Source organism: Ictalurus furcatus, chromosome 21 (assembly GCF_023375685.1).
Source record: "Ictalurus furcatus strain D&B chromosome 21, Billie_1.0, whole genome shotgun sequence".
In the NCBI taxonomy this organism is placed as follows: domain Eukaryota; kingdom Metazoa; phylum Chordata; class Actinopteri; order Siluriformes; family Ictaluridae; genus Ictalurus; species Ictalurus furcatus.
The window spans coordinates 3,084,757-3,105,541 of NC_071275.1; the positions used below are offsets into that span (position 1 = coordinate 3,084,757).

General features: G+C 40.1%; 1 protein-coding gene across 3 annotated transcripts in view; it reads left to right on the forward strand.

The window, feature by feature from the left end:
• iars1 (isoleucyl-tRNA synthetase 1) overlaps window positions 1–18,820 on the forward strand; it is an 84,610-nt gene extending 65,790 nt beyond the window's left edge. For 2 of the 3 annotated variants that reach the window (XM_053652813.1, XM_053652814.1), the window contains exons 28-34: window positions 403–498; window positions 1,910–2,086; window positions 2,706–2,826; window positions 3,166–3,291; window positions 8,922–9,065; window positions 11,226–11,378; window positions 18,152–18,820. In XM_053652813.1, the coding sequence (XP_053508788.1) occupies window positions 403–498; window positions 1,910–2,086; window positions 2,706–2,826; window positions 3,166–3,291; window positions 8,922–9,065; window positions 11,226–11,378; window positions 18,152–18,231 (897 nt within the window). In that variant the 3' untranslated portion in view covers window positions 18,232–18,820. The remainder of the gene's footprint in view (window positions 1–402; window positions 499–1,909; window positions 2,087–2,705; window positions 2,827–3,165; window positions 3,292–8,921; window positions 9,066–11,225; window positions 11,379–18,151) is intronic. The other variant, XM_053652815.1, reaches the window with a different exon arrangement.
• Window positions 18,821–20,785: the final 1,965 nt, after the last annotated feature.

The window sequence follows — 20,785 nt, forward strand, 5'->3', positions numbered from 1 at the left end:
ATAGCTGCAAAAGAAATATGGAAGAATAAATCAAGGGAATAGCAAATCCAGTCATACAGTATAAATTCTATAAGGAGTAATGAACGAAGAAAAGCCGAAATGCAACGCAGAGTTTGTTTATGGTGACGGTGTGCGTCACTAGGCAACAACGTTCTCTTGTCCCAGTACTTGCTATACGTTCAAATGTATGTACTTTTTCCTTCACCAAAAGAGTATGCACTTTTAGCGCATAGTATAAGTAGGTGAATTGGGATGAACGTCACCAGTAAGTGTAAAGTAAAATATTTTCTAAAGTCTAAAATGCAGGTGTAGTGTAGCATTCACCATGTCGGTGTTGGGATTTCAAAGTATTGATTCCATTTGTGTAGTAATATTGGATTTTTCTCCACCCCCCCGCTCTAGCTCTTGGTTCTCTTAGACATCACTCCTGATCAGTCAATGGTGGATGAAGGCGTGGCTCGAGAAGTTATAAACCGCATTCAGAAACTGCGCAAGAAGGTAAGAATGCACAATGATGATTCCCCATTAAATCCATCGCTAGCAGTGTTTAACCTCGGAAAGACGCCATATTAATTTAGAACGTTAAGTATAAACGAATGGAACAATTGTTTGAACGTCTCGAAACGAATTTGTCGCGCTCATCTTTATTCCTCTGGCATCACTCCACCCAGTGTTTGTTTGCCTTTTTCGTCCCTCTTGGGGTCTGGCTCATTTGCCTTTCCCAGGCTTGGAGAACTGCTATTTGGGGAAGAAAAAAAAGAACAACACTTTTTCCACTCCAGAATTACATGTGCATGGAGCAGAGCAGACTTAATAAGCTTAATTACCCAGTCCACTCGGAGACATATGCTGCTTTTTGATGTGTTATGGAAATCAGGAAAGTAAGACGGATTTCCTTCTGCCCTCCTTCCCCCTTCCTTAATAAACAAACTTTTTTTTTTTTTTTTCCATTCCAGCCTGTTGCCTGGTGCGTGCCATATATGTTCTGTACATGTGAAGGGGAAGGGGGTCTCTGGCAACGGTCCAAGCCTGAATTCCTTTCTTATTGAAACTCTGAAAAACAGGAGGAATTTTCCATGGGAGGGAATTAGAGTTTTTGTTATCCTTTCCTTAAAGGAGGCAGTGACTGGTGGGGGTCGAGTGTTGCAGAATGTTTGAGGAAAAAGAAAACTCTGTGTTTTTGGTGATCTCGCCAACTGTAGCATATGAAGAAGGAAAGACGAGAAGAAAATTCCAAAAGGCTCCAAAAAACGCACGCCATCATTCTGGCTTGGGTAGAAATAGCATGCAGTTATTTAAGCTGAAAGAAAGTGAATTAAAAGTGCTTTCTCAATAAAGTTTCCTAAAAGAATACAAGCTGTAAGAAAGAAAATTTAAATAATATTGTATTCAAGATGTAGAATTTAAGAACCAATTACATACTACGTCTGTTTCGCTCTTTCTTTGCTTTATTTATAAATAGTACTTGCACTGTGTAGGAATTAGAATTTTAAAATCAAATAATGGTTTCTTTTTTTTTTTTTTACAAAAACACTCCATTTAGTATCATATCTTGAACATTTATTTTGATGCTATTCTCTCTCGCATTCTCTCTCTCTTTGAATTCAAAGCTAAAAATGGCATGAATGTATCAACTGCAATATTTGAATAATTAAAAGCAAGGTTTCATCTTTCTCCTCAACAAATGAGGCAGGAGTTTGCTGCTTGTGACCAGAAGGATTCATGTTCAAATCCCAGCGCTACTGCAGGCCCACTGCTGGGCTATTGAGCAAGACAGCCTCTATACATGGAATGGATTCAGATCTTCAGCTGTTAATAATAATAATAATAATAATAGCAAATGTTTCCAATATGATGTAGCTGATGGGGTTATTCGGGTTCGAGTGATGTTTTCTATGTCTTCCTCAAGGGTCATCTGGTCCCATCCGACGAGATCACAGTGTACTACAGCTCCGAGCCTGCAGGTGATTACCTACACAAAGTGATCCAGGCTCATTCAGACTTCATCTTTGCCACTACGAAGGCTCCACTAAAGCCTTATCCTGTTCCCAAAACCGCCAGCGTGATCGTCCAAGAGAAAACTCAGGTAAACGTTCTTACATTTAGTCAGCCAGTGTTTTGATATTTACACTGTATGGCCAAAGGTTTGTGGACAACTGACCATCACACCCATATATGCTTGTTGAACATGCCATTCTAGAGTCAGTCCTCATTTGCTGTTATAACAACCTCCACTCTTCTGGGTAGGATTTCCACTAGATTTGGGAGCGTGTAGGGCTGTAGGGATTTGTCCATTCAGATACGTGAGCATTAGTTAGGTCAGGCACTGATGTCGGGAGAAGAGACCTTGGGTGTAGTCGGCATTCCAGTTCATCCCAAAGATGTTCAGTGGGGTTGAGTTCAGGACTCTGGAGTCCTTCCACTCCAACCTGGGCAAACCATGTCATCATTGACGTCGTTTTGTGTACAGAGGCTTCGTCATGCTGGAACATATTTGGTCTCCTTAGTTCCAGTGAAGGGAAATCGTAATGCTACAGTATACAAAGACAGCCTATACAACTGTGAGCTCCTATCTTTGTAGCAACAGTTTGGTGAAAGCCTACATATGGCTGTGATGGTCAGGTGTCCTCATACATTTGGCCATATAGTGTACATGGTGATGTTTTTGACACTGATTATTGAGTATATGATGTGTTTGGGTGTAGTTGAAGGGTTCCGACCTGGATTTGACCATCATTAAGGGAGCAGAAGTCTCCAGAGCACCCTTCACTGGCCCTGCATGCGCTTACGTCAACCTCCGAGTCAATCTCAACAATAATCAACAAGGTAACTAGATATACAATGTGTCAGCCCAATTTACGCTGTACACCAATGGATGGAGATGATATTTGCGTGGTGGATGATTCAGCAGTGACGCCACTGTATTGTGTGTGGAGTTGGTGGGATTGTTTTCCATGTCCAGTGGTCATCCATGCAATTTAAGAAAACTTTTTAAATGCTCTCATAAATGTTTCATCTTAAAAATCTCAAACGTTTTGTAAATGTTGTAATAAATATGCACCTAAGAGTTTTAATTCTGATCATGTTCCTCGGCGTTCATAATTTGTCATTGTCTCTACATGGCTAGTATAAGGTTAACATGTTTTATTTACCCCTCTCCCTCAGAAGGAATGATTCTGTTGGAAAATCCCAAGGGAGACAACAAACTGGACGTAGAGAAGCTTAAGATGGTTTGCCGCACCATTTTCAACCTCAACAACGCTCCTTTGGCCGTTTTCAACGAGACTACTGGTAAGACAGGATTGTTTTCTGTAGCAAAACATCATTTATTTACCTTCAACATGCATGCAATAGCACGCAACGTAAGCCATGCACATATGAGATATTTCTCAAATTGAACATGAACTGTAAAGCGTGACTGGATGAGTGTATTGGAGCATACTGTAAGCGTATCGCACTCTCTTATTACACATAAATATTGGGTCTAATATTATTCAGAGTAGTCCTTTAGTGTGTCAGATTTGATTGTAGCTGGAGGCATTGTCAGTCTTGGCTGACTTGTTGAGCAGAGTCAGTGATTTTGAAAGGAATAACAATAATCCATGTTCTTCCATGGAAATATTGGTTTGAATGTCAAGAAATTTCAAGCACATTATTATTATTATTTTTTTTAAACCAGTAAAGAGATTGAAACTGAAACGGTAGCATCCCCTGATGCTGAGCGGGAAAACGAGGTGTGTAAATGTCTATATGAGTTCCAGTTTACATGAACATGATAGGAGCAGAGCATAAGGACAGATAATGTACTCTACACGGCTCTGTAGCATCTAAACCCATACACTGATAGCTTAGCTGTGCCTCCCATTGGCTAGCGACACCAAACTAGCCTAGTTAGAAAAGTCACAAACAGTGACAACACCCGAGGCAAGTTTTATGATAAATCCAACTTTTTTCTGATCATGTCATATCTCGACAGCTACCTGTTACTTGAGCTTCCATAAAACAACACGTAGGCTACTAGCAGAGCTGGAAACAATACATGGAGAAGAATCCGGGCTCAGCCCCTGATGATTAACAGTCCAGATAACGCCCCTGGTTATTTCCTCTAATTATCAAGAAAGAAAGAACGTTAATAGATAGAAATACCAACAGAAGAAAGAATAAATTAGGGGGGGAAAAAACCCCCCAGAATGGAATGTAGAAAAAGAAGGCAGGACGGATAGAAACGAGAGAAATAATGAGGAATAAAGAAATAAGCAAAAAGCAGAGAAGGAGAAAGAACTTTTTCAATCCGAATGAAACGGTGTGAACTGTGAGAAAGAAAGAAAACAAAATAATGACTGAGGAAAAACCATTTTGATTTCTGAATAAGAAAGGAACGAGAAAATAATTAGCAAGAAAGGAAGAACGATGTTTTTTAATGAGAAATGAAGTGTGTGAAGATTTGCACACAATTGATGCTGCTTGTTTGTAACACTCATGCACATGTGTGACTCATCATTACACCAACAATGTTCTTCTCAGGGCTTTTCATCTAGGACATCACATGCGCTGAGATGTAGAAAGCACATATAAACGATACTGAGCTTCTGGAACACACAGTTATTATAACACTGTTTAATACCAATTTCAAACAACAGCTCCATCTTGATTTTTTTTTTTTTAGTTGACCTTGTTTGTTTGTTTGTTTGTTTGTTTGTTTTTAAACATGCACTAATCAGCCATAACTTTAAAACCATTTACAGGTGATGTGAATAACAATAGTTATCTCATTACAGTGGCACCTGTCATGGGGTGGCATTATATTAGCAAGCAAGTGAACAGTCAGTTCTTGAAGTTGATGTGTTGGAAGCAGGGAAAATGGGCAAGCGTAAAGATCTTAATGACTTTGACAAGGAGCAAATTGTGATGGCTAGACGACCGGGTCAGGGCATTTCCAAAACAGCAGGTCTTGTGGGGTGTTCCCGGTATGCAGTGGTTAGTACCTACCGAAAGTGGTCTAAGGAAGGACAACCGTGAATAGGCAACAGGGTCATGGGTGCTCAAGGCTCACTGATGCGCGTGGGAAGCGAAGGCTAACCCGTGTGGTCCGATCCCACAGAAGACCTACTGTAGGTGTACTGTATTTATCAGAACACACAGTACATCACAGCTTGCTGCGTATGGGGCTGCCGAGCTGTAGGGCGGTCCGAGTGCCCACGCTGACCCCTGTCCACCACCAAAAGCACCTACAATGGGCATGTGAGCATCAGAACTGGACCATGGAGCAATGGAAGAAGGTGACCTGGTCTGATGAATCGTGTGGACAGCCGGATGTGTGTGCACCGCTTACCTGGGGAAGAGATGGCACCAGGATGCACTATGGGAAGAAGGCAAGCCGGCGGAGGCAGTGTGATGCTCTGGGCAATGTTCTGCTAGGAAAGCTTGGTATTCAAGTGGATGTTACTTTGGCACATACCTCCTACCTAGACATTGTTGTAGACCAAGTACACCCCTTCATGGCAACGGTATTCCCTAATGTGCCCTGTCTCACTGCAGAAATTGTTAGGAACGGTTTGATCGAGCATCTGTGGGGTGTTCTGGACAAACAAGTCCGATCCATCGAGACCTCTTCGCAACTTACAGGACTTAAAGGATCTGCTGCTAACGTCTTGGTGCCAGATACCACAGCACACCTTCAGAGGTCTTGTGGAGTGCATGTGGCGACAGGTCAGAGCTGTTTTGGCAGCACAAGGTGGATGTACACAGTATCAGGCAGGTGATCTGTCCGTAATGCTATGGCTGCTCGGTGTAACGTGCCTGCTGCACTACACACATCAGCCGAGGTGCTGTTTATTTTCAGAATCAGAAACATGCAGTTATGTGTAAATACTGATGAAACGGAGCAGTCCAGCGTAGCGCTGTCTACCAACTGTCCTGCTTTCTACGTGTAGTCACGTCGAGGTTAAACACATCAAGAGAAAATAAGCACACTGGCTTTTACCTGAAATGCAAGATTAGAACACGACATCTAAAACATACGCCAGTGATTGGTGACTTTTTGCCAAGGACACACACATGATGTGTACTGTTGGAACGAGAGAAACAATGTGCTTTCGTTATCTTCCATCATTTTGTCTGTATTCACGCACTTATATACTGCTAGATATATTATATTAGCGACCACTTTTTTAGGTTTCTAGGCAACTAAAACATGGGACTGGGCAGCACAATAAAGCAGTCGCTTGCTCAGTGGGCTAGCTAATAACGTTATCCTTTGTCCACCCTTGTTCTGATGCATTTATCATCGAAAGCTTTTATTTTAATGATAACGTTGTTCATTTATGTTGTGGGCGTCATGGTGATGCAGTGGGGTATATTTTTTTATATATTTCATATACATACTGTAAAGCATTTTGTAATGTCGGAAAAGTGCTATGTAAATTGTAATTCTTATGACTGTATTCCTGTAGATTGAGTGCAGTTCTCTCTACTTTTCACTTGTTTGTGTTTTTAAAGCTTGACATCTGTTTGTGTGTTTTACACTCTGGTTGTTTACGTGGCCCCTAGTGAGGGACGGGTACCTGCCAAAGAGGTTCTGCTCCACTGAACAGAGCGCGCTCGTGCTCTCTCTCTCTCTCTCTCTCTCTCTCTGTGTGTGTGTGTGTGAGAGATAAGGGAATGTAAGGTCTCGGGAGACACAGAAGATCCAATCTGTCTCTGCTCTATCTTCCAAAATATAACATATCCTTAAAACTCTTAGAGAAGGGCATTAGATACTAATACAGTAGTTTATCACATTGTATAGTGAACTTGCACAAAATGTCCTATCACATTTACATAAAACAGCTGAGTAAAACCATTTCAAAGCAAAATGTAATGGGGTTTTTTTTCCCCCTCAGCATCTGTTTAGTGGATTTTACAATTGGGCATTGCATTATTTGACAATTTACCTTTAATTTACATTTTCGTGCTCGAATATATGCATGATGTTCTGCCTGTTCATTTGATTTGAGACAGTTGCTGCAGAGGACGTTCATAAAAACGTGAAATAAACCCATCTTTGAATGCGTATCATGGGCGGCGTTGATGCTCCTGAGATAAAATTAGTCCCATTAGAAAGATGGCAATCCCATAGTTCTGTTCACTGAGCAAGAAGTCAGTAAAAATCAAGGCGAAATCGTTCATTTAATAACTTGGCATTGTAGTTATTTTATCAACACCCGTACACCTGCTCATTCATGCAGTCATCCAATCAGCCAATCATGTGGCAGCAGCACAATGCATAAAATCATGCAGATCGAGAGCTTCAGATCATGTTCACGTCAAACGTCAGAATGAAGATGTTGCTGCGACGTGATTGGCCGCTTGAAAAGCTGCAAGTGTATAGGTGTTCCTATTAAAGTGGACGGTGAGCGTGATACCATAAACTGCAAGAACCAGGCAATTATTGTGCCGTGGCACAATGCCCAAAATTTATGACCTAGCTCACACCCATTCCCATGATTAAACATTAAGCATTAAACCATGACCTAAGAACTGTTTGCTTTTAGTGCTCTCATAGTAACACACACGTCCAAACGTGCTGCGTGTAATAAATCTCTCACTGATGGTTGGTCCATTGACAGGCACTGAAGATGGTTATTAATCATAGTGCAGGCTCATGTACCTGGCCTGGGCGTTTGAACAGCGCTGTGTTTTCCTGTCCTGATGTTGTTTTGCTCATAAAAGAAAAGAGGGGAAAAAAAAAAAAACCCAAACTGATTAAAATGAAGTAGAACTCCTGCTGCCAGCACAACAGATGGAAGACTGCGATGACGGCGACACAGGAGAGGCATTAATGAGAGGAGTGGAAGATGAGGAAAGAAACTACTGTTGATGAGCTCAATGAAAGTCTATTAACACTTAATTAGAACTAGAGATGTACCAATAATCAGTTAAATGATGTACCACGACGTTCAGCATTGAAAATATTCCCATTTCGGCACTAGATGCGAGTTCAGTTTATCAGTAATTAGTATTTAGTAATCATATCTTCATCAAATGCCAGAAATGGAGCTGTAATCTTTGTCAAAAAAGATTGGTTACAGTTGCATTCTGGGTGTAAACTGTGGATCAGTTGGCTATGGTCGTGGTGTTGGCGAGAATTAGAGTCTGATTGGTTGTGCACCAGGTTGGGGATGCTGCAGGGATCCGAATCGATTGATTGCACTACTATTGTGGGCAGGAACAATAGTCTTATGACTTATGATGGCGTTTAGGCGCAGGAGCTGCCGTCAGCTTGGGATTGTGAATTTACACTGTAGGAAGAGAGAGATTTCAGACAGTACAGCCCCTTATTCTAGGCCAAATCTGGACCGCAGGTATTGCTTTGTAAACTCTGAAAAGTCGAACAATAGAGACCAGTGCAGCACAAATCTTCCAAATAAGTACAATTATCACCTCGTACCTCAATACATTAATCAGGCTTGAATAAAGACTTTTACTAAAGTGAGGTGCATAGGCAGTACTAGCAGATTTGAGAGAACAACATGTTAGCCAAAGTGGTATAGTTGTATCGAGAGCAAAAATTCTATATGAAGTCCCTGTAGTGAGAGACACAGGGCAAACCTGACCCCTACCTTAGCAGTTGAAGTACTTGAGTAGCCACTCATTTTGCTCGTTGAGTACTCGAGAGCAAATTGCTTAACCTTGGTTCAAATCCCAGAGATACCCGTGAAGCTGTTGTTGGGCCCTTGAGCAAGGCCCTTAACCCGTAAGCGCTCAGTTATAGACCTAGACTGGATTCTACTGTAGTGTAGATTGCTTTGGGTACAGTCATTGACCAAATGAATAACTGTTAAAAAAGAGAGAGAGTGAGTTGAGTGAATGATGGCAGGTCCTATTAAAAAGCAATCGCGATGCGAATGACTCCAATTCACTGTGATTGTGTTTGTTTACAGAGCTGAAGAACAGCAGTGATCTACTGGCTCTGAGTGGGAAGACTCTGTGTGTGACGTCAGGAGCTCGTCCTACAGAAAAAAACAGCTCCGAGACTCTGCTGTGTCCTTACATCAACCTACAACTCATCAATGCATGTCCTGCAGGTACATCGGCCTCTTTTATTTAATTATCTCGTGTGATTAGTCATGCTGCTGCTCAGTCAGACCCTAGCAACAAGGACAAATCTCTGTACTGCTATGGCACAGTAAAGCAAGAACCAAATAGACCTTGAATAAGTATTCATTCTTTTCTTTTTCTTTTCTTTTTTTTGCACAATATAAAACCAGTGAGACTGAGATTACAGTAAGATCGTGCGTGGGTATTCAGTAATCGCTTGAGTATTCCAGTTGTTCGAATACTGACATCACTATTCAGGTATTCATCATGCCCTACATTCACATGAAGTCAGGTAGTAAACAAAATAAGAGTTAATAAACACAACCCATGTCTGGTGTGCATGATAGAGGTGTGCATCTGGATTTAAAGGCGGTTTTTAATCATGTAGATAGAGCAGGCAGACATATATATAGAATTGTTAGAGAGCGAGCAGAATAATACGTTTCGGTTCATTTTCAATACGACTCCATTAAACGTATTAAATTACAACAGGCGCAGATTCGCCGATTATTTTCCACCAGCTGCTGCTCTTCCACGGAGCATTCATTTCACTGGTTATATGTGTGCTAATATCTGTACTGACCAGTTGATGCATCAGATTATTAGAAATATACACTCACGGCCCACTTTATTAGGAACTCCTGTACACCTGCTCATTGATGCAGTTATCCAGTCAGTCATGTGGCAGCAGCACAGTGCACAGGTGTTCCTATTAAAGTGGCCGGTGACTGTATATTTGACCACTATATATGCTCACAAAAAATAAGTTGTGTATTAAGTGAGATTTTGACAGATCCTTTAACGTGGTTATAGCTTTTTGAACTCTGTGGCAGTTGGAGCTTTAAGGAAGTTTGTACCAGAGCATGCACGGTTACTGTAGGGCTACAGGCTGAAATATTGAGCTCTCTGAATGTTAAAATAGGCAGACGGCACATTCCTAATCTACAGTCTGGCTCTATAAAATAACGCTAAATATGAAAAGGAAATACCTGTTTAGAAAATACACTAAGGAGTTAAAAATCACAGAAATAGAGCAATAAGGTCATGGTATGTTACTGGTACTAGCTTTGTCAAAATACCATTCAGTTCAAAGGTTTTTTTCCCATACTTTAAAATTGTATTTCCCATCTATTTCCTACTTCCTCTTTTACTTCTTCCACTTCCTGCTTCCTCTTCCACTTCCTCTTTTACTTCCACTTCCTATTTCCGACTTCATCTTTTTCTTCCTCTTCCTGCTTCCTCTTTTACTTCCGCTTCCTATTTCCGACTTCATCTTTACTTCCACTTCCTACCTCCTCTTCCACTTCCTACTTCCTCTTTTACTTCTTCCTCTTCCACTTCCTATTTCCGACTTCATCTTTACTTCCTCTTCCACTTCCTGCTTCCTCTTTTACTTCCTGCTTCCTCTTCTTCCTCTTCCTATTTCCGACTTCATCTTTTACTTGCTCTTCCACTTCCTGCTTCCTCTTTTACTTCCTTCTTCCTCTTCTACTTCCTCTTCCACTTCCTGTTTCCGACTTCATCTTTTTCTTCCTACTTCCTGCTTCCTCTTCTAATTCCTCTTTTACTTCCACTTTCTACTTCCATGTAATGCACTCCTCTAAATTCTCTGTGCTTGAAGAAAAAAAAAAAATATATATATATATATATATATATACACATCACTTTTTTGTACAAGTCACGTTGCTGTTGTCTGAGATGTTTGTATTGCCTTTAGACGGACACCCCTTGCTGGTGTGGTCTATTTTGACCTGTTAATATTGCAGTGTTTAGTATTATTTCTAGAACAAAAACAGATCTGTAAATTTATATACAGCATTGTGGATTTTTCATGCTAATCTTATTAAATTGCATTAATGGGTGTTATGTTTGTCAGACACTGGGCACTTTTTAGAATCTAAAAGTACAAATGAAATGCCATCATCAGTAAACGTTTCAGTTATCGCGCAGCTCTGGTTCCAGGATAGCATATTTCATTTCTATTTTTATTTTTTAAATAATACTGGTCAGGTTATTACACCGCAGAGGTGCACTAGTATTCAGTGCTAGGTGCTATAAGTGTGTATTATGGAATTAATCTGATCATTTCATTTGGTGTGTATTTGTCGTATTAATAGTTTAATACTAAGACTTTCACCCTCACACAGAGTGCCAGAGGGGTGATGTTAGCACGTTGCTGCTCGCTAATCCTGCGGGTCAAAATAACCTCCAGCCCACGGCCCTGATCACCGAAGTCGCTAAAGTGTTCGGTCTCCGAGGAAGGAAGATTAAACTCTGTATGGACGAGGAGCTCAAAGAAGGTACAGGAAGTTTTCTCTATACACCCTGAAGAACATCATAGAGACAGCTAAACGTTCTGCGAACACAAATGATGTGTCTAAGTGATGCGGATGATAATGTCGTTCCCCATGCTATTAGTGCTTGAAATGAGAGTAAGCAGCACTGTTACTGCATGGTGCTTAATGATCTAATAATCCAGTTTATTAAACACTTTCTTTTGAGGACTTTCCAGGCATTTTAGTACACAATGAAACATTTGACATTTTTGGCCAATCCAGGCCTGTGTGGGTATAAGTGTGTCCAAGACAGAAGGCATCACTTGTCTTATAAGGCTTTGAAGGTACCTGTGAGTAAACAGTTTGAGGCAGGATATACAGTATAGAGGACAGAGGGTTACATGTGTGCTGCATTCAGAATCTGGCCAGGTGAAACCGCCTCACATGGCAACGTTATGTTCAAACAGTCGATATGGATGGTAGAGATAGGACACACACTGTACATGTGTAGACCTGCTCATTCATGCAATTATCCAATCAGTAGACAAAATCATGCACATGGTTCAGCCATGATACGGCACCCATGGAGCTGACCGGGTTAAGGGTTAACAGTAGCAGCTTGGTGTGCTTGGGCTTGAATCCCCAACCTTCTGATGAGTAACCCAGAGCCTGTAACTACTGAGCCACCACTGTCCAAACAACAGTACCGTGAAGCAGGTCAGACTGGGGGCACCTGGATAATAACCACTCTTTACAACCATGGTGAGCAGAAAAGAATCGTCATATTTATATCTGAGGCTACAGTGAGCGCAGACGTACCCAAACTGGACATTTGGAGACTGGAAAAAGACCAGGCGACGTTAATCCAATCTTCAACGTTCCAGGTTCAGTAAACCTGTGCGCATTTTCACAATATCTGATACATATTGTGATATTCAGAAAACAAAAAGTTAACAAGGGCCAGTAGGTGCACTGATGGTACCTCTGATACACATCGTCATACCGACCAGCCGAGTCTAGGCTGTCTGCGTGTCCAGCATCTCTGGTCAGTGTTTGCTTTCCCATGATAAAGTCAGTCAAGCGGTATATGTTTCTTTATTTTGGAACAGGTATTTCGTGTGTGCTTCTTGGAGGAGGCGGTCCCATAATTCTGTTCACTGAATGGAAATACATGAAGGTTTGAACGGCCTACGCTACTGTCACACCGATAACTCTATCATGAAGATATTGTACATGGGGGGAAACACATGGGGCAGGTTTTCGAATACGACGATGAGTATTCAGATAACCTCGTCAGGCGTTGAGACGGCACTTTTACATGCTGTACTGTCACCTTCTTTAAATCACTTCACTTCAAAGCTTTCAGGGTGATTCTGTCCTGCCTTCTGTTTGGTCAGTTTTGAACATGATCATATTTGCTAGGGCTGAAGGTCTTGCCAATAGACCTTAAATAAATATTTTGGCCATTTATTGGAGGCGTAAAGTTTTTTTATTCCTGAACTTTCCACAGACAAAATGCACTAGGTCCAAGCTGATTTATGTATAGGCCTCGTTGCGGTCAAAAGTTTACATATGCCTTGCAGAATCTGCAAAATGTTAATTATTTATTTATTTTTAAATATTAGGGATCATCCTTATTTTATTTTGTTGTTTATTTAGTTCCGCCCTGAATAAGCCATTTCACATAATAGATTTTTACATCTAGTCCACAATTCACAATAAAACTGAATTTACACAAATGAACCAGTTCAGAAGTTTACACACCCTTGATTATTAATACCGTGTGTCGTTACCTGGATGATCCGCGACTGCGTTTATGTTTTGTGAGAGTTCTTCACGAGTCCCTCGTTTGTCCTGAGCAGTTAAACTGCCCACTGTTCTTCAGAAAAATCCTCCAGGACGTTCCTCCTGCACGTTCTTTACTTCTCCAGCATCTTCTGCTTATTCGTCCCCTTTCCAACAGCGACTATATGATGTTCAGATCCGTCTTTTCACACTGAGGACGACTGAGGGACTCGTACACAATAAGGCAACGCGCTACATTAAGAGCCAGGGGGGTGTAAACTTTTGAACAGGATGATCAGTGTAAGTTGTTTATTATTTTGTTTAAAGATCTTTTATTTTTTTTCATGTAGTACTGATGCTACTTAAGATATTTACATGTTTCCCAGAAGACTAAATAATAACTATTTACACTGATAATCCTGTTCAAAAGTTTACACCCCCCTGGCTCTTAATGTATCGTGTTGCCTTCTTGAGCATCGGTGAACGTTTGCACCTTTTGTAACAGTCGTATACGAGTCCCTCAGTCGTCCTGAAAAGACGGATCTGAACACCATAAAGCCGCTGTCGGAAAGGGCTCGAATATGCAGATGCTGGAAAAGTAAAGAACGTGCAGAACCTGGAGGATTTTTCTGAAGAACAAAATGCAATTATGATGATCCCTCTTTTTTTTTTTCAATTATTAATATTTTGCAGATTCTGTAAGGCGTATGTAAACTTATGACCTCAACTGTATGTGGAGGAACTCAATGGTAAATGTAATCATTTTAATAATGTGGGTTGTGATTTCTACCACTGTAGCAAACTTTTTAAAATATCATGGACCCGCTGGCTGCACATCACAGACCCGTGGGTCTCCACCTCTCAAATCTGGACATAATCATTGTATCAGCAACCCGGAAGTAATGTAGATGATTATATATGGTCTGGTTCTGGTTTGAAATGTTGGACTTGCCTTTATTTTTTGCAAAATGTTTTTTTTGTGTTTGTTTTTTATGAGAGAAATGTTATTTGAAGCAGGTATGTGAATTCATCAGATTTTTACAGAAAGGATTTTTAGGAGCGATAGACTTCATTGTTAACTGTAGAGACCAAACACATCTCCACCTCATCAACCGCATTGGGTGTCCATTTAATTTTTTTTTTTCCTTTCATCCTAGACCGTGACCTGTATCATTATAGTGATTTATGCGGTTTCGGAAATCCTTGTACAGTGCCTTTCAAAAGATTCGTCTAGCTTACAAGTGACACTCGCATATATTGCTGCAGCCACTATTCTCATAAACCAAATACACTCTTAAAGATTACCACAGTTCTATTTAAAATAAACAAAAGAACAATACTGGCTGGAACAATCCGGGTCTCGTTTGTAATCCAGATGAGACTGACGACCTTTAAGGGGGTTGAATATTGTAAACAAGGCACTGTATATATTCCTAGCACACAGTCCCTGTGTCTGAAAAACGCTCGCTATTTTCTATCAACTGCACAAGTGCATTATGGGTGTTCTGCATCATCATCATCATTTGAACACTACTTTGGAAAATCGTTGAATTTAAAGAGTGGGGTGATTCATTTACAATACGACTTTAGTCATTAACTGTTAAAAGGCATAACACTAATCTAGTGCACTATATAATGAAGAGGGTGTGGTTTCACATGCACTTGGTGTTAATTGTAGTCATCCCTTGATGATTAGCGTCTTATGTTGACTTAATCAGTATACTCCTTCACGTCTTAAGTAACTAAAAATGTACTCTTGTTGCATTACATTAACGGGGAGAATGATGATCTTGTTTGTGTAATATTATTCTCCAATATTTTTTCTAACCGACGAAATGATGGTTCTTATTACGACAATAAAAACAACAAAGTAAGACATGAAGGAAAGCAGTGCGTGACCTTGCAGCGCTCAGTGATTAGTGTGACACGTGAGGGCTGAGCGAGCGTAATGGCTTCTACTTTCCAAGTATTGCGAGGGATTTTCTCCATAATCTGCTGAATTACAGTGTCTCCTGGGTGTGTGTGTGATGAGCTTTAAGATGCCTCCTAATTACTTGGGCAGTCTAATAGGTATCTTGTTTGTTTATCTTATGCTTAGCTTTTTCTGGTCTTATTTACTCGGGCGTTTTTAAGCAGTTCTGTAGATTAATGGTGAATCCGACAATATATTGTTTTTCTCTAGCACATTTTTTTTTTTTTTTTAAATGTTAGAAGTATTATTTATTTCTTATTTTACTTTTGTAATTTGTAAAAACATTTTAGTTATGTAATAATTATATATATATATTTTTTTTTCTGCTTTCATATTTATGGGTTTAAGTATTCTGCAGCACTTGAGTTTTTACCCCCTTTTATCTAAAATGAAAGAATTACAAATCCATAAACAAGTATAAAATATTCCCTTTTTTAATTCCCCCTTTTTTTAATAACAGCATCTGAGTGCTCTGATAGTCAGCATTCTGTCCACAGCCATGTAATAATGAAGTACGCATTTATTTTTTTGGTGTCTCGCTGAAAGTGGGTCACTTCCCTGAAGCTTTTTTCGTTTAGCCAGTCAAGCTGACATGGAGATGCAGTTGCAATCAAAATTACTCACCCCCCCCCAGTGCAAATCAGGTTCATTGTCGAAATGTTCAGACGTTCAGCTGTTTGCTGTGAACAGATCGAACAAAAGCGATTTTAATAGTTCGACACAACGAATGCTTCAAGTGGTTTCCGCAAAATTCAACAGGAAATGCCATTTGTAATGACTTCTCCAGTTTCAAAATGATTCCACCCCCTGAATAGAATAGAATCCCTCACAACAGCACAAATATGCAAAACAGGTGTTGTCTCAAACACACCTGATGCAAATAATCAAGGGCTTCATTAGTTGCACCAGGTGTTGCACTTGCTTGTGTTTGATTTGTTCATTTCAAACAGCTGAAAGTCTGTAAATTTTGACAATAAACCTGATTTGCAGTAGGGGGTTGAGTAATTTTGATTGCAGCTGTAAATATGACTCTTTGCCTGCTCAAAGACTCCGTATGCTAATCCTGCTTCTTTCTTTCTAACTGAAGATGTCTGCCTTCGTTGACTGCTAATGTTTAGGCTTTATTAAATAAAAAAAAAAAAATAGTAGATAGATTGGCAATCATTTGGCTAAAAAAAGAAAAGAAATCTAAGCTTTGTCCCACTTGCTGCACACGTGCGAGCACGAACATTTGTCTTCCGACACTGTGAGACACTGTTATCGATAAAAACGGACAAAAAGACATCTTGACACCTTTGGAAAAAAAACAATGAGGCAGAAGCAGCCAGCTCTAGTGTCAACACTGCACTCAGAAAAGCAGAGTGTTAATGGAAATGATGGGTAAGTGTAGAGTGCAGAGTGCAGTGGACTCCCGGAGGAATTCTTTCCAATCTCGCCCACTCCTGCAGTAAAACTTCATCCACATTCGTTATATGAACTTAGCAGTCCATACAGATCTGTGCTGAGTTTTTTGTGATTGTTGCGGCCGAAAATGCTTGATTTTGTTGTGGCTTTTTTTCAAAATTTTGCGATGCAATTTGAGGAGTTTTTTTGTGCTTCTTTTTATTTATTTATTTATTTTTTGGCGGAAAACTACTCAAATTGGCGGAATTGCGATCGAATGAAATTGTTTTGCGGAGATGTTTGATGGTAAATGAGACCTTTTAAGCTGTGTTCATGTCCGACGCACGTGAACCGAAGAGGGCTTTGGCTGAATGCGTGTTGTGATTACGTCACACCGTGCGTCTCGGCTCAAATCTGCTGTACTTTCGAACAATCGCAAGCGCCTCCGAGTATTCCGGAGTTTCCGTGATTTTCCGTTCATTTCTGCGAGCGCAAAATCCCAGAGGGACTGACTTGGTACTTGCACAAGTGATTTAAACCACAGCGACTCTGACCAGAATAAAGCAGTTACTGAAGCTTTATGAATAAGCGATTGAATAAGTCTCACTTTACACCAAAATTGGTGTGTTGGTGCCTCTGCATCTCCATGTTTATCATCATGGCTTGTCTATTTCCTATGAAATGCACATCTGGCCACTTGCTTCCTCCTGCATGAGCGTAAAAACCACCCACTTTTAGTAATGTTCCATGTTTAGGCATCTAGAGATTTTAAAACGGTGTAATATGATATGCAGATTTATTACTTCGCACATTAATTGCACTGATTTTTATATATCTATATATATAAAGACTTGGGTGATCCAAAATATGAAGGTGGATTTATACATCCGAACTCATCCTAATGATGAGAGATCTGTATCGAATTCTTTACAGACGTATTCTACTATTTCATGTACACAGCCGATCAAAAAGTTAGGCCACGCCTTACTCATAGGAGGTTTTCTTCCTTTTACTTTGATCTCAGAATAACCGTGAAGACATTAACACTATGAGATAACACTCATGGAATTATGCAGCACCCAAGAGAAGATTTACATTTTTAAAAATTCTTTAAAAAGCCTCGCACACTCTCGGCATCTTTTCAAGCAGCTTCATGAGGAGGCGCTACTCAGAATCTGTGCGATAAATACACCGAGCTCCACACTGCTTTTAAATGAAAATGACTTGCTTGGGGGAATGTTGTTGTTGTTGTTGTTGTTAAGTAAAACCTACTCATTAAAAATAGATTTATACATAGATATTGAATTCAGTCTTTACATTTGTCTTAGAAATACCTTTCAAAGCCTTTATCAGCATGTCTTTCATACAGTGTAAGTATTCAATCTGTTCATGAACACTTGGTACTGAACCAAAAGAGATCCTTTTCAGGCAGTTTGCATTATTCTCAGTGGAACGAACATGTCCTGGATGATCACCTGCAATTGTATAACTTTCACTTTTGGCCAGACTATTGCTGTAACCATTAAAGCTCTGAATGCCTGATATTTGCAAACAATAATAGTTCAATTTAAACAGCTATTTGTTTTGGATGCCTATTGCAGAACAATCCTATACATATATATATATATAAATAGATTTTTTCCTTTATTTATTTCAGAATTCACCGAGACATCTCTGAAGAGTCTGAACACGAAGACTTTGTATGTACAAGTTCTTCCAACAACTGCTGAAGCATAGCCATGTTTTAAGGATGAAGGGGTTTCATTTTGTCACCACCAATCAGATCACTCAATAATTCCATGTACTTCTTATTCTGTCATACATAAACCTCTGTTCTATTCTATATATTCTCCATATCTCCATTATAAAAGGCTTTTGGCGTTGGAGCACTTAGTAAATGAAAAGGAAAACGTGTCTGAATAATGGCATTGTCTTTTTATAAATTGGTTCTGAACTAATAAAGACGGCATTTTCCCTCGGCATTTACAAAAGACAATTCACAATGCGCATTATTGCTTATTATTCTATCTCGGTCGTGTTTTGTGCGAGGTTTGAATTAGAAGTATAGGAAATCAAGCGTATGACTGTTACTCATAACTACACATTGAGTCTCTGTTTATCTGTATGGAAGTTCATGACATCTAAAGAGGGATCATTTGGTAGTTTCATGTACTGTACCTCATAATCAGAATTTTCTCTAATTTCAGTTATCTATAAAAAATATTTAGAAAATTCTAATTTTGCTGTATAACTGAAAGAACTGTATGTGTGTCATGTAACGCAATCCCTTCTTTAAAAATAAAGCATGAAGGTTTTGGGGTCAACATGCCGATTGACATGTTCACTAGAGTATTTTTGGTAAATCAGCTCTCGGTATACATGCATGTAATCTGTATGAATGTAAGTCTAAGGTATAAGTCAAGTGGGTGTTGGGAAAATCGCACACGACGCTGAGAACCGGGATGTTTTCATATACGCTGGTATATTGTTAATAGGACATCTAGAAGTTTTTCTTTAAAATCTGTAGAATTACATTTCCGCCAAAGGTATTGGACGTAACTTTCAAAGAAACACAAAACTATGCAATAAGAGAGAAGGACGTCATCCTGAAACCGAAAACGGTGAACTCGGCGGCAAAAATGGAACATTGTCTTCGAATAAGCAACGTTCACTGTTAACTGTGTTCTAAGCTTCCTGTTCACTCATCGTGGTTTATGTATGCGCTGCCAGAGGTTTCGTTGAGCTTTTCAAATTTTTTCATTTACGCTCATCAAGTTTATGTTCACCCTTCTGGCACAAACCTCTTGTGTGGGCGGGGCTTAACAGCGATTTACTCTCATCGTTTAGTGAGATTTGGATCGACAGCTCCCTGACTAGGAAGTAGAGACTTCAGTGGCGCTAATTGGGCATGGTTCTCTGTATAGTTATAGTGTCTGTACTTTGTAGGGGAAATGACTGACTCACGTCGTCGTCGTCCTCCTCGTCAGCTGCACACTCGAGCTGTCGATCCAAATCTCACTCCCCAATGAGAGTAAATCGCTGTTAAGCCCCGCCCATTTGTGAGATTTGTACGGTAAATTGTGGCACATAACGGAAACGTTTGAAAGGTTAAACGAAACCTCTGGCAGCGCATTCGTTAACCATGATTAGCGAGAAACAGGCTTCGAGAACTGTTCACAAAGAATGCTGTTTATTTGTTCGTTTCTTGAAATGTTTTGTTCAATACCATCGGAACAAATTTGATTCCATTAAAATCTGATATCGGATTTCTTTAAAACAGCACAAGCTACTTTTTAAAGACATGAACATCAGAGAAAGTGTTTTTGGTTTTTTTTGGTTGGTTATTTTTTTTGGATAAATGACCAAATGCTAAAAGTGATTGTCCACTTTAATAACAATAACGGCCCTAATGACAAAATAATCATCCCTGAACTCAAACTCTCGAGAAGTCTGGTGTGAGCAGTCATGTTAAGAGTGAAAAAAAGAAGTTAGGATCAGATAAACATCTAGGGGGCACGGTTGCTTAGTAGTTAGCTTGTTTGGCTCGCACCTCCAGGGCCGTGGGTTCAATCCCCGCCTCTGCCCTGTGCTCGCAGAGTTTGCACGTTTGCGCTTCGGGGTTTCCTCCGAGTCCTCTGGTTTCCTCTCCCAGTCCGAAGACGTGCAAAGTAGGCTGATTCGGCATTTCCAAATTGTCCGTAGTGTGTGAATGAGTGTGATTGTGTGTGTGCAAGTGTGTCCTGGGATGGGATGGGTTGGCACCCTAACTAGGGTGTCCCCCGCCTTGTGCCCCGAGTCTGCTGGGATAGGCTCCAGGCTCCCCGCGACCCTGTGTAGGATACGCAGTACAGAAAACGGATGGATGGATAAAAATACATCACAAGTCCTTTGTACTGAAAAGTGTATAGGAACACAACCACCTACCGTCATTCAGAAATGAAACAAACACTCAGAGAACCAGAGTGGAAGAACGTTGATGAACCTCATAATGTGCTCAGAGGAAAGTTAGCGTCACTATTAATATCTTAGCACACGTTGTCCTGTTGGTTTTATTATTTTGATGTAGGAGAATGCAAACTTTAGCCTTCAACTCTCTCTCTCTCTCTCGCTCTCTCTCTCTATATATCTCTATATATAGATAGATAGATAGATATAGAGATGTGTGTAGATAGATAGATAGATATGTGTGTAGATAGATAGATAGATATGTGTGTAGATAGATATGTATGTAGATAGATAGATATAGAGATGTGTGTATATAGATAGATATACTAATGAGAGAGGCTGGAAA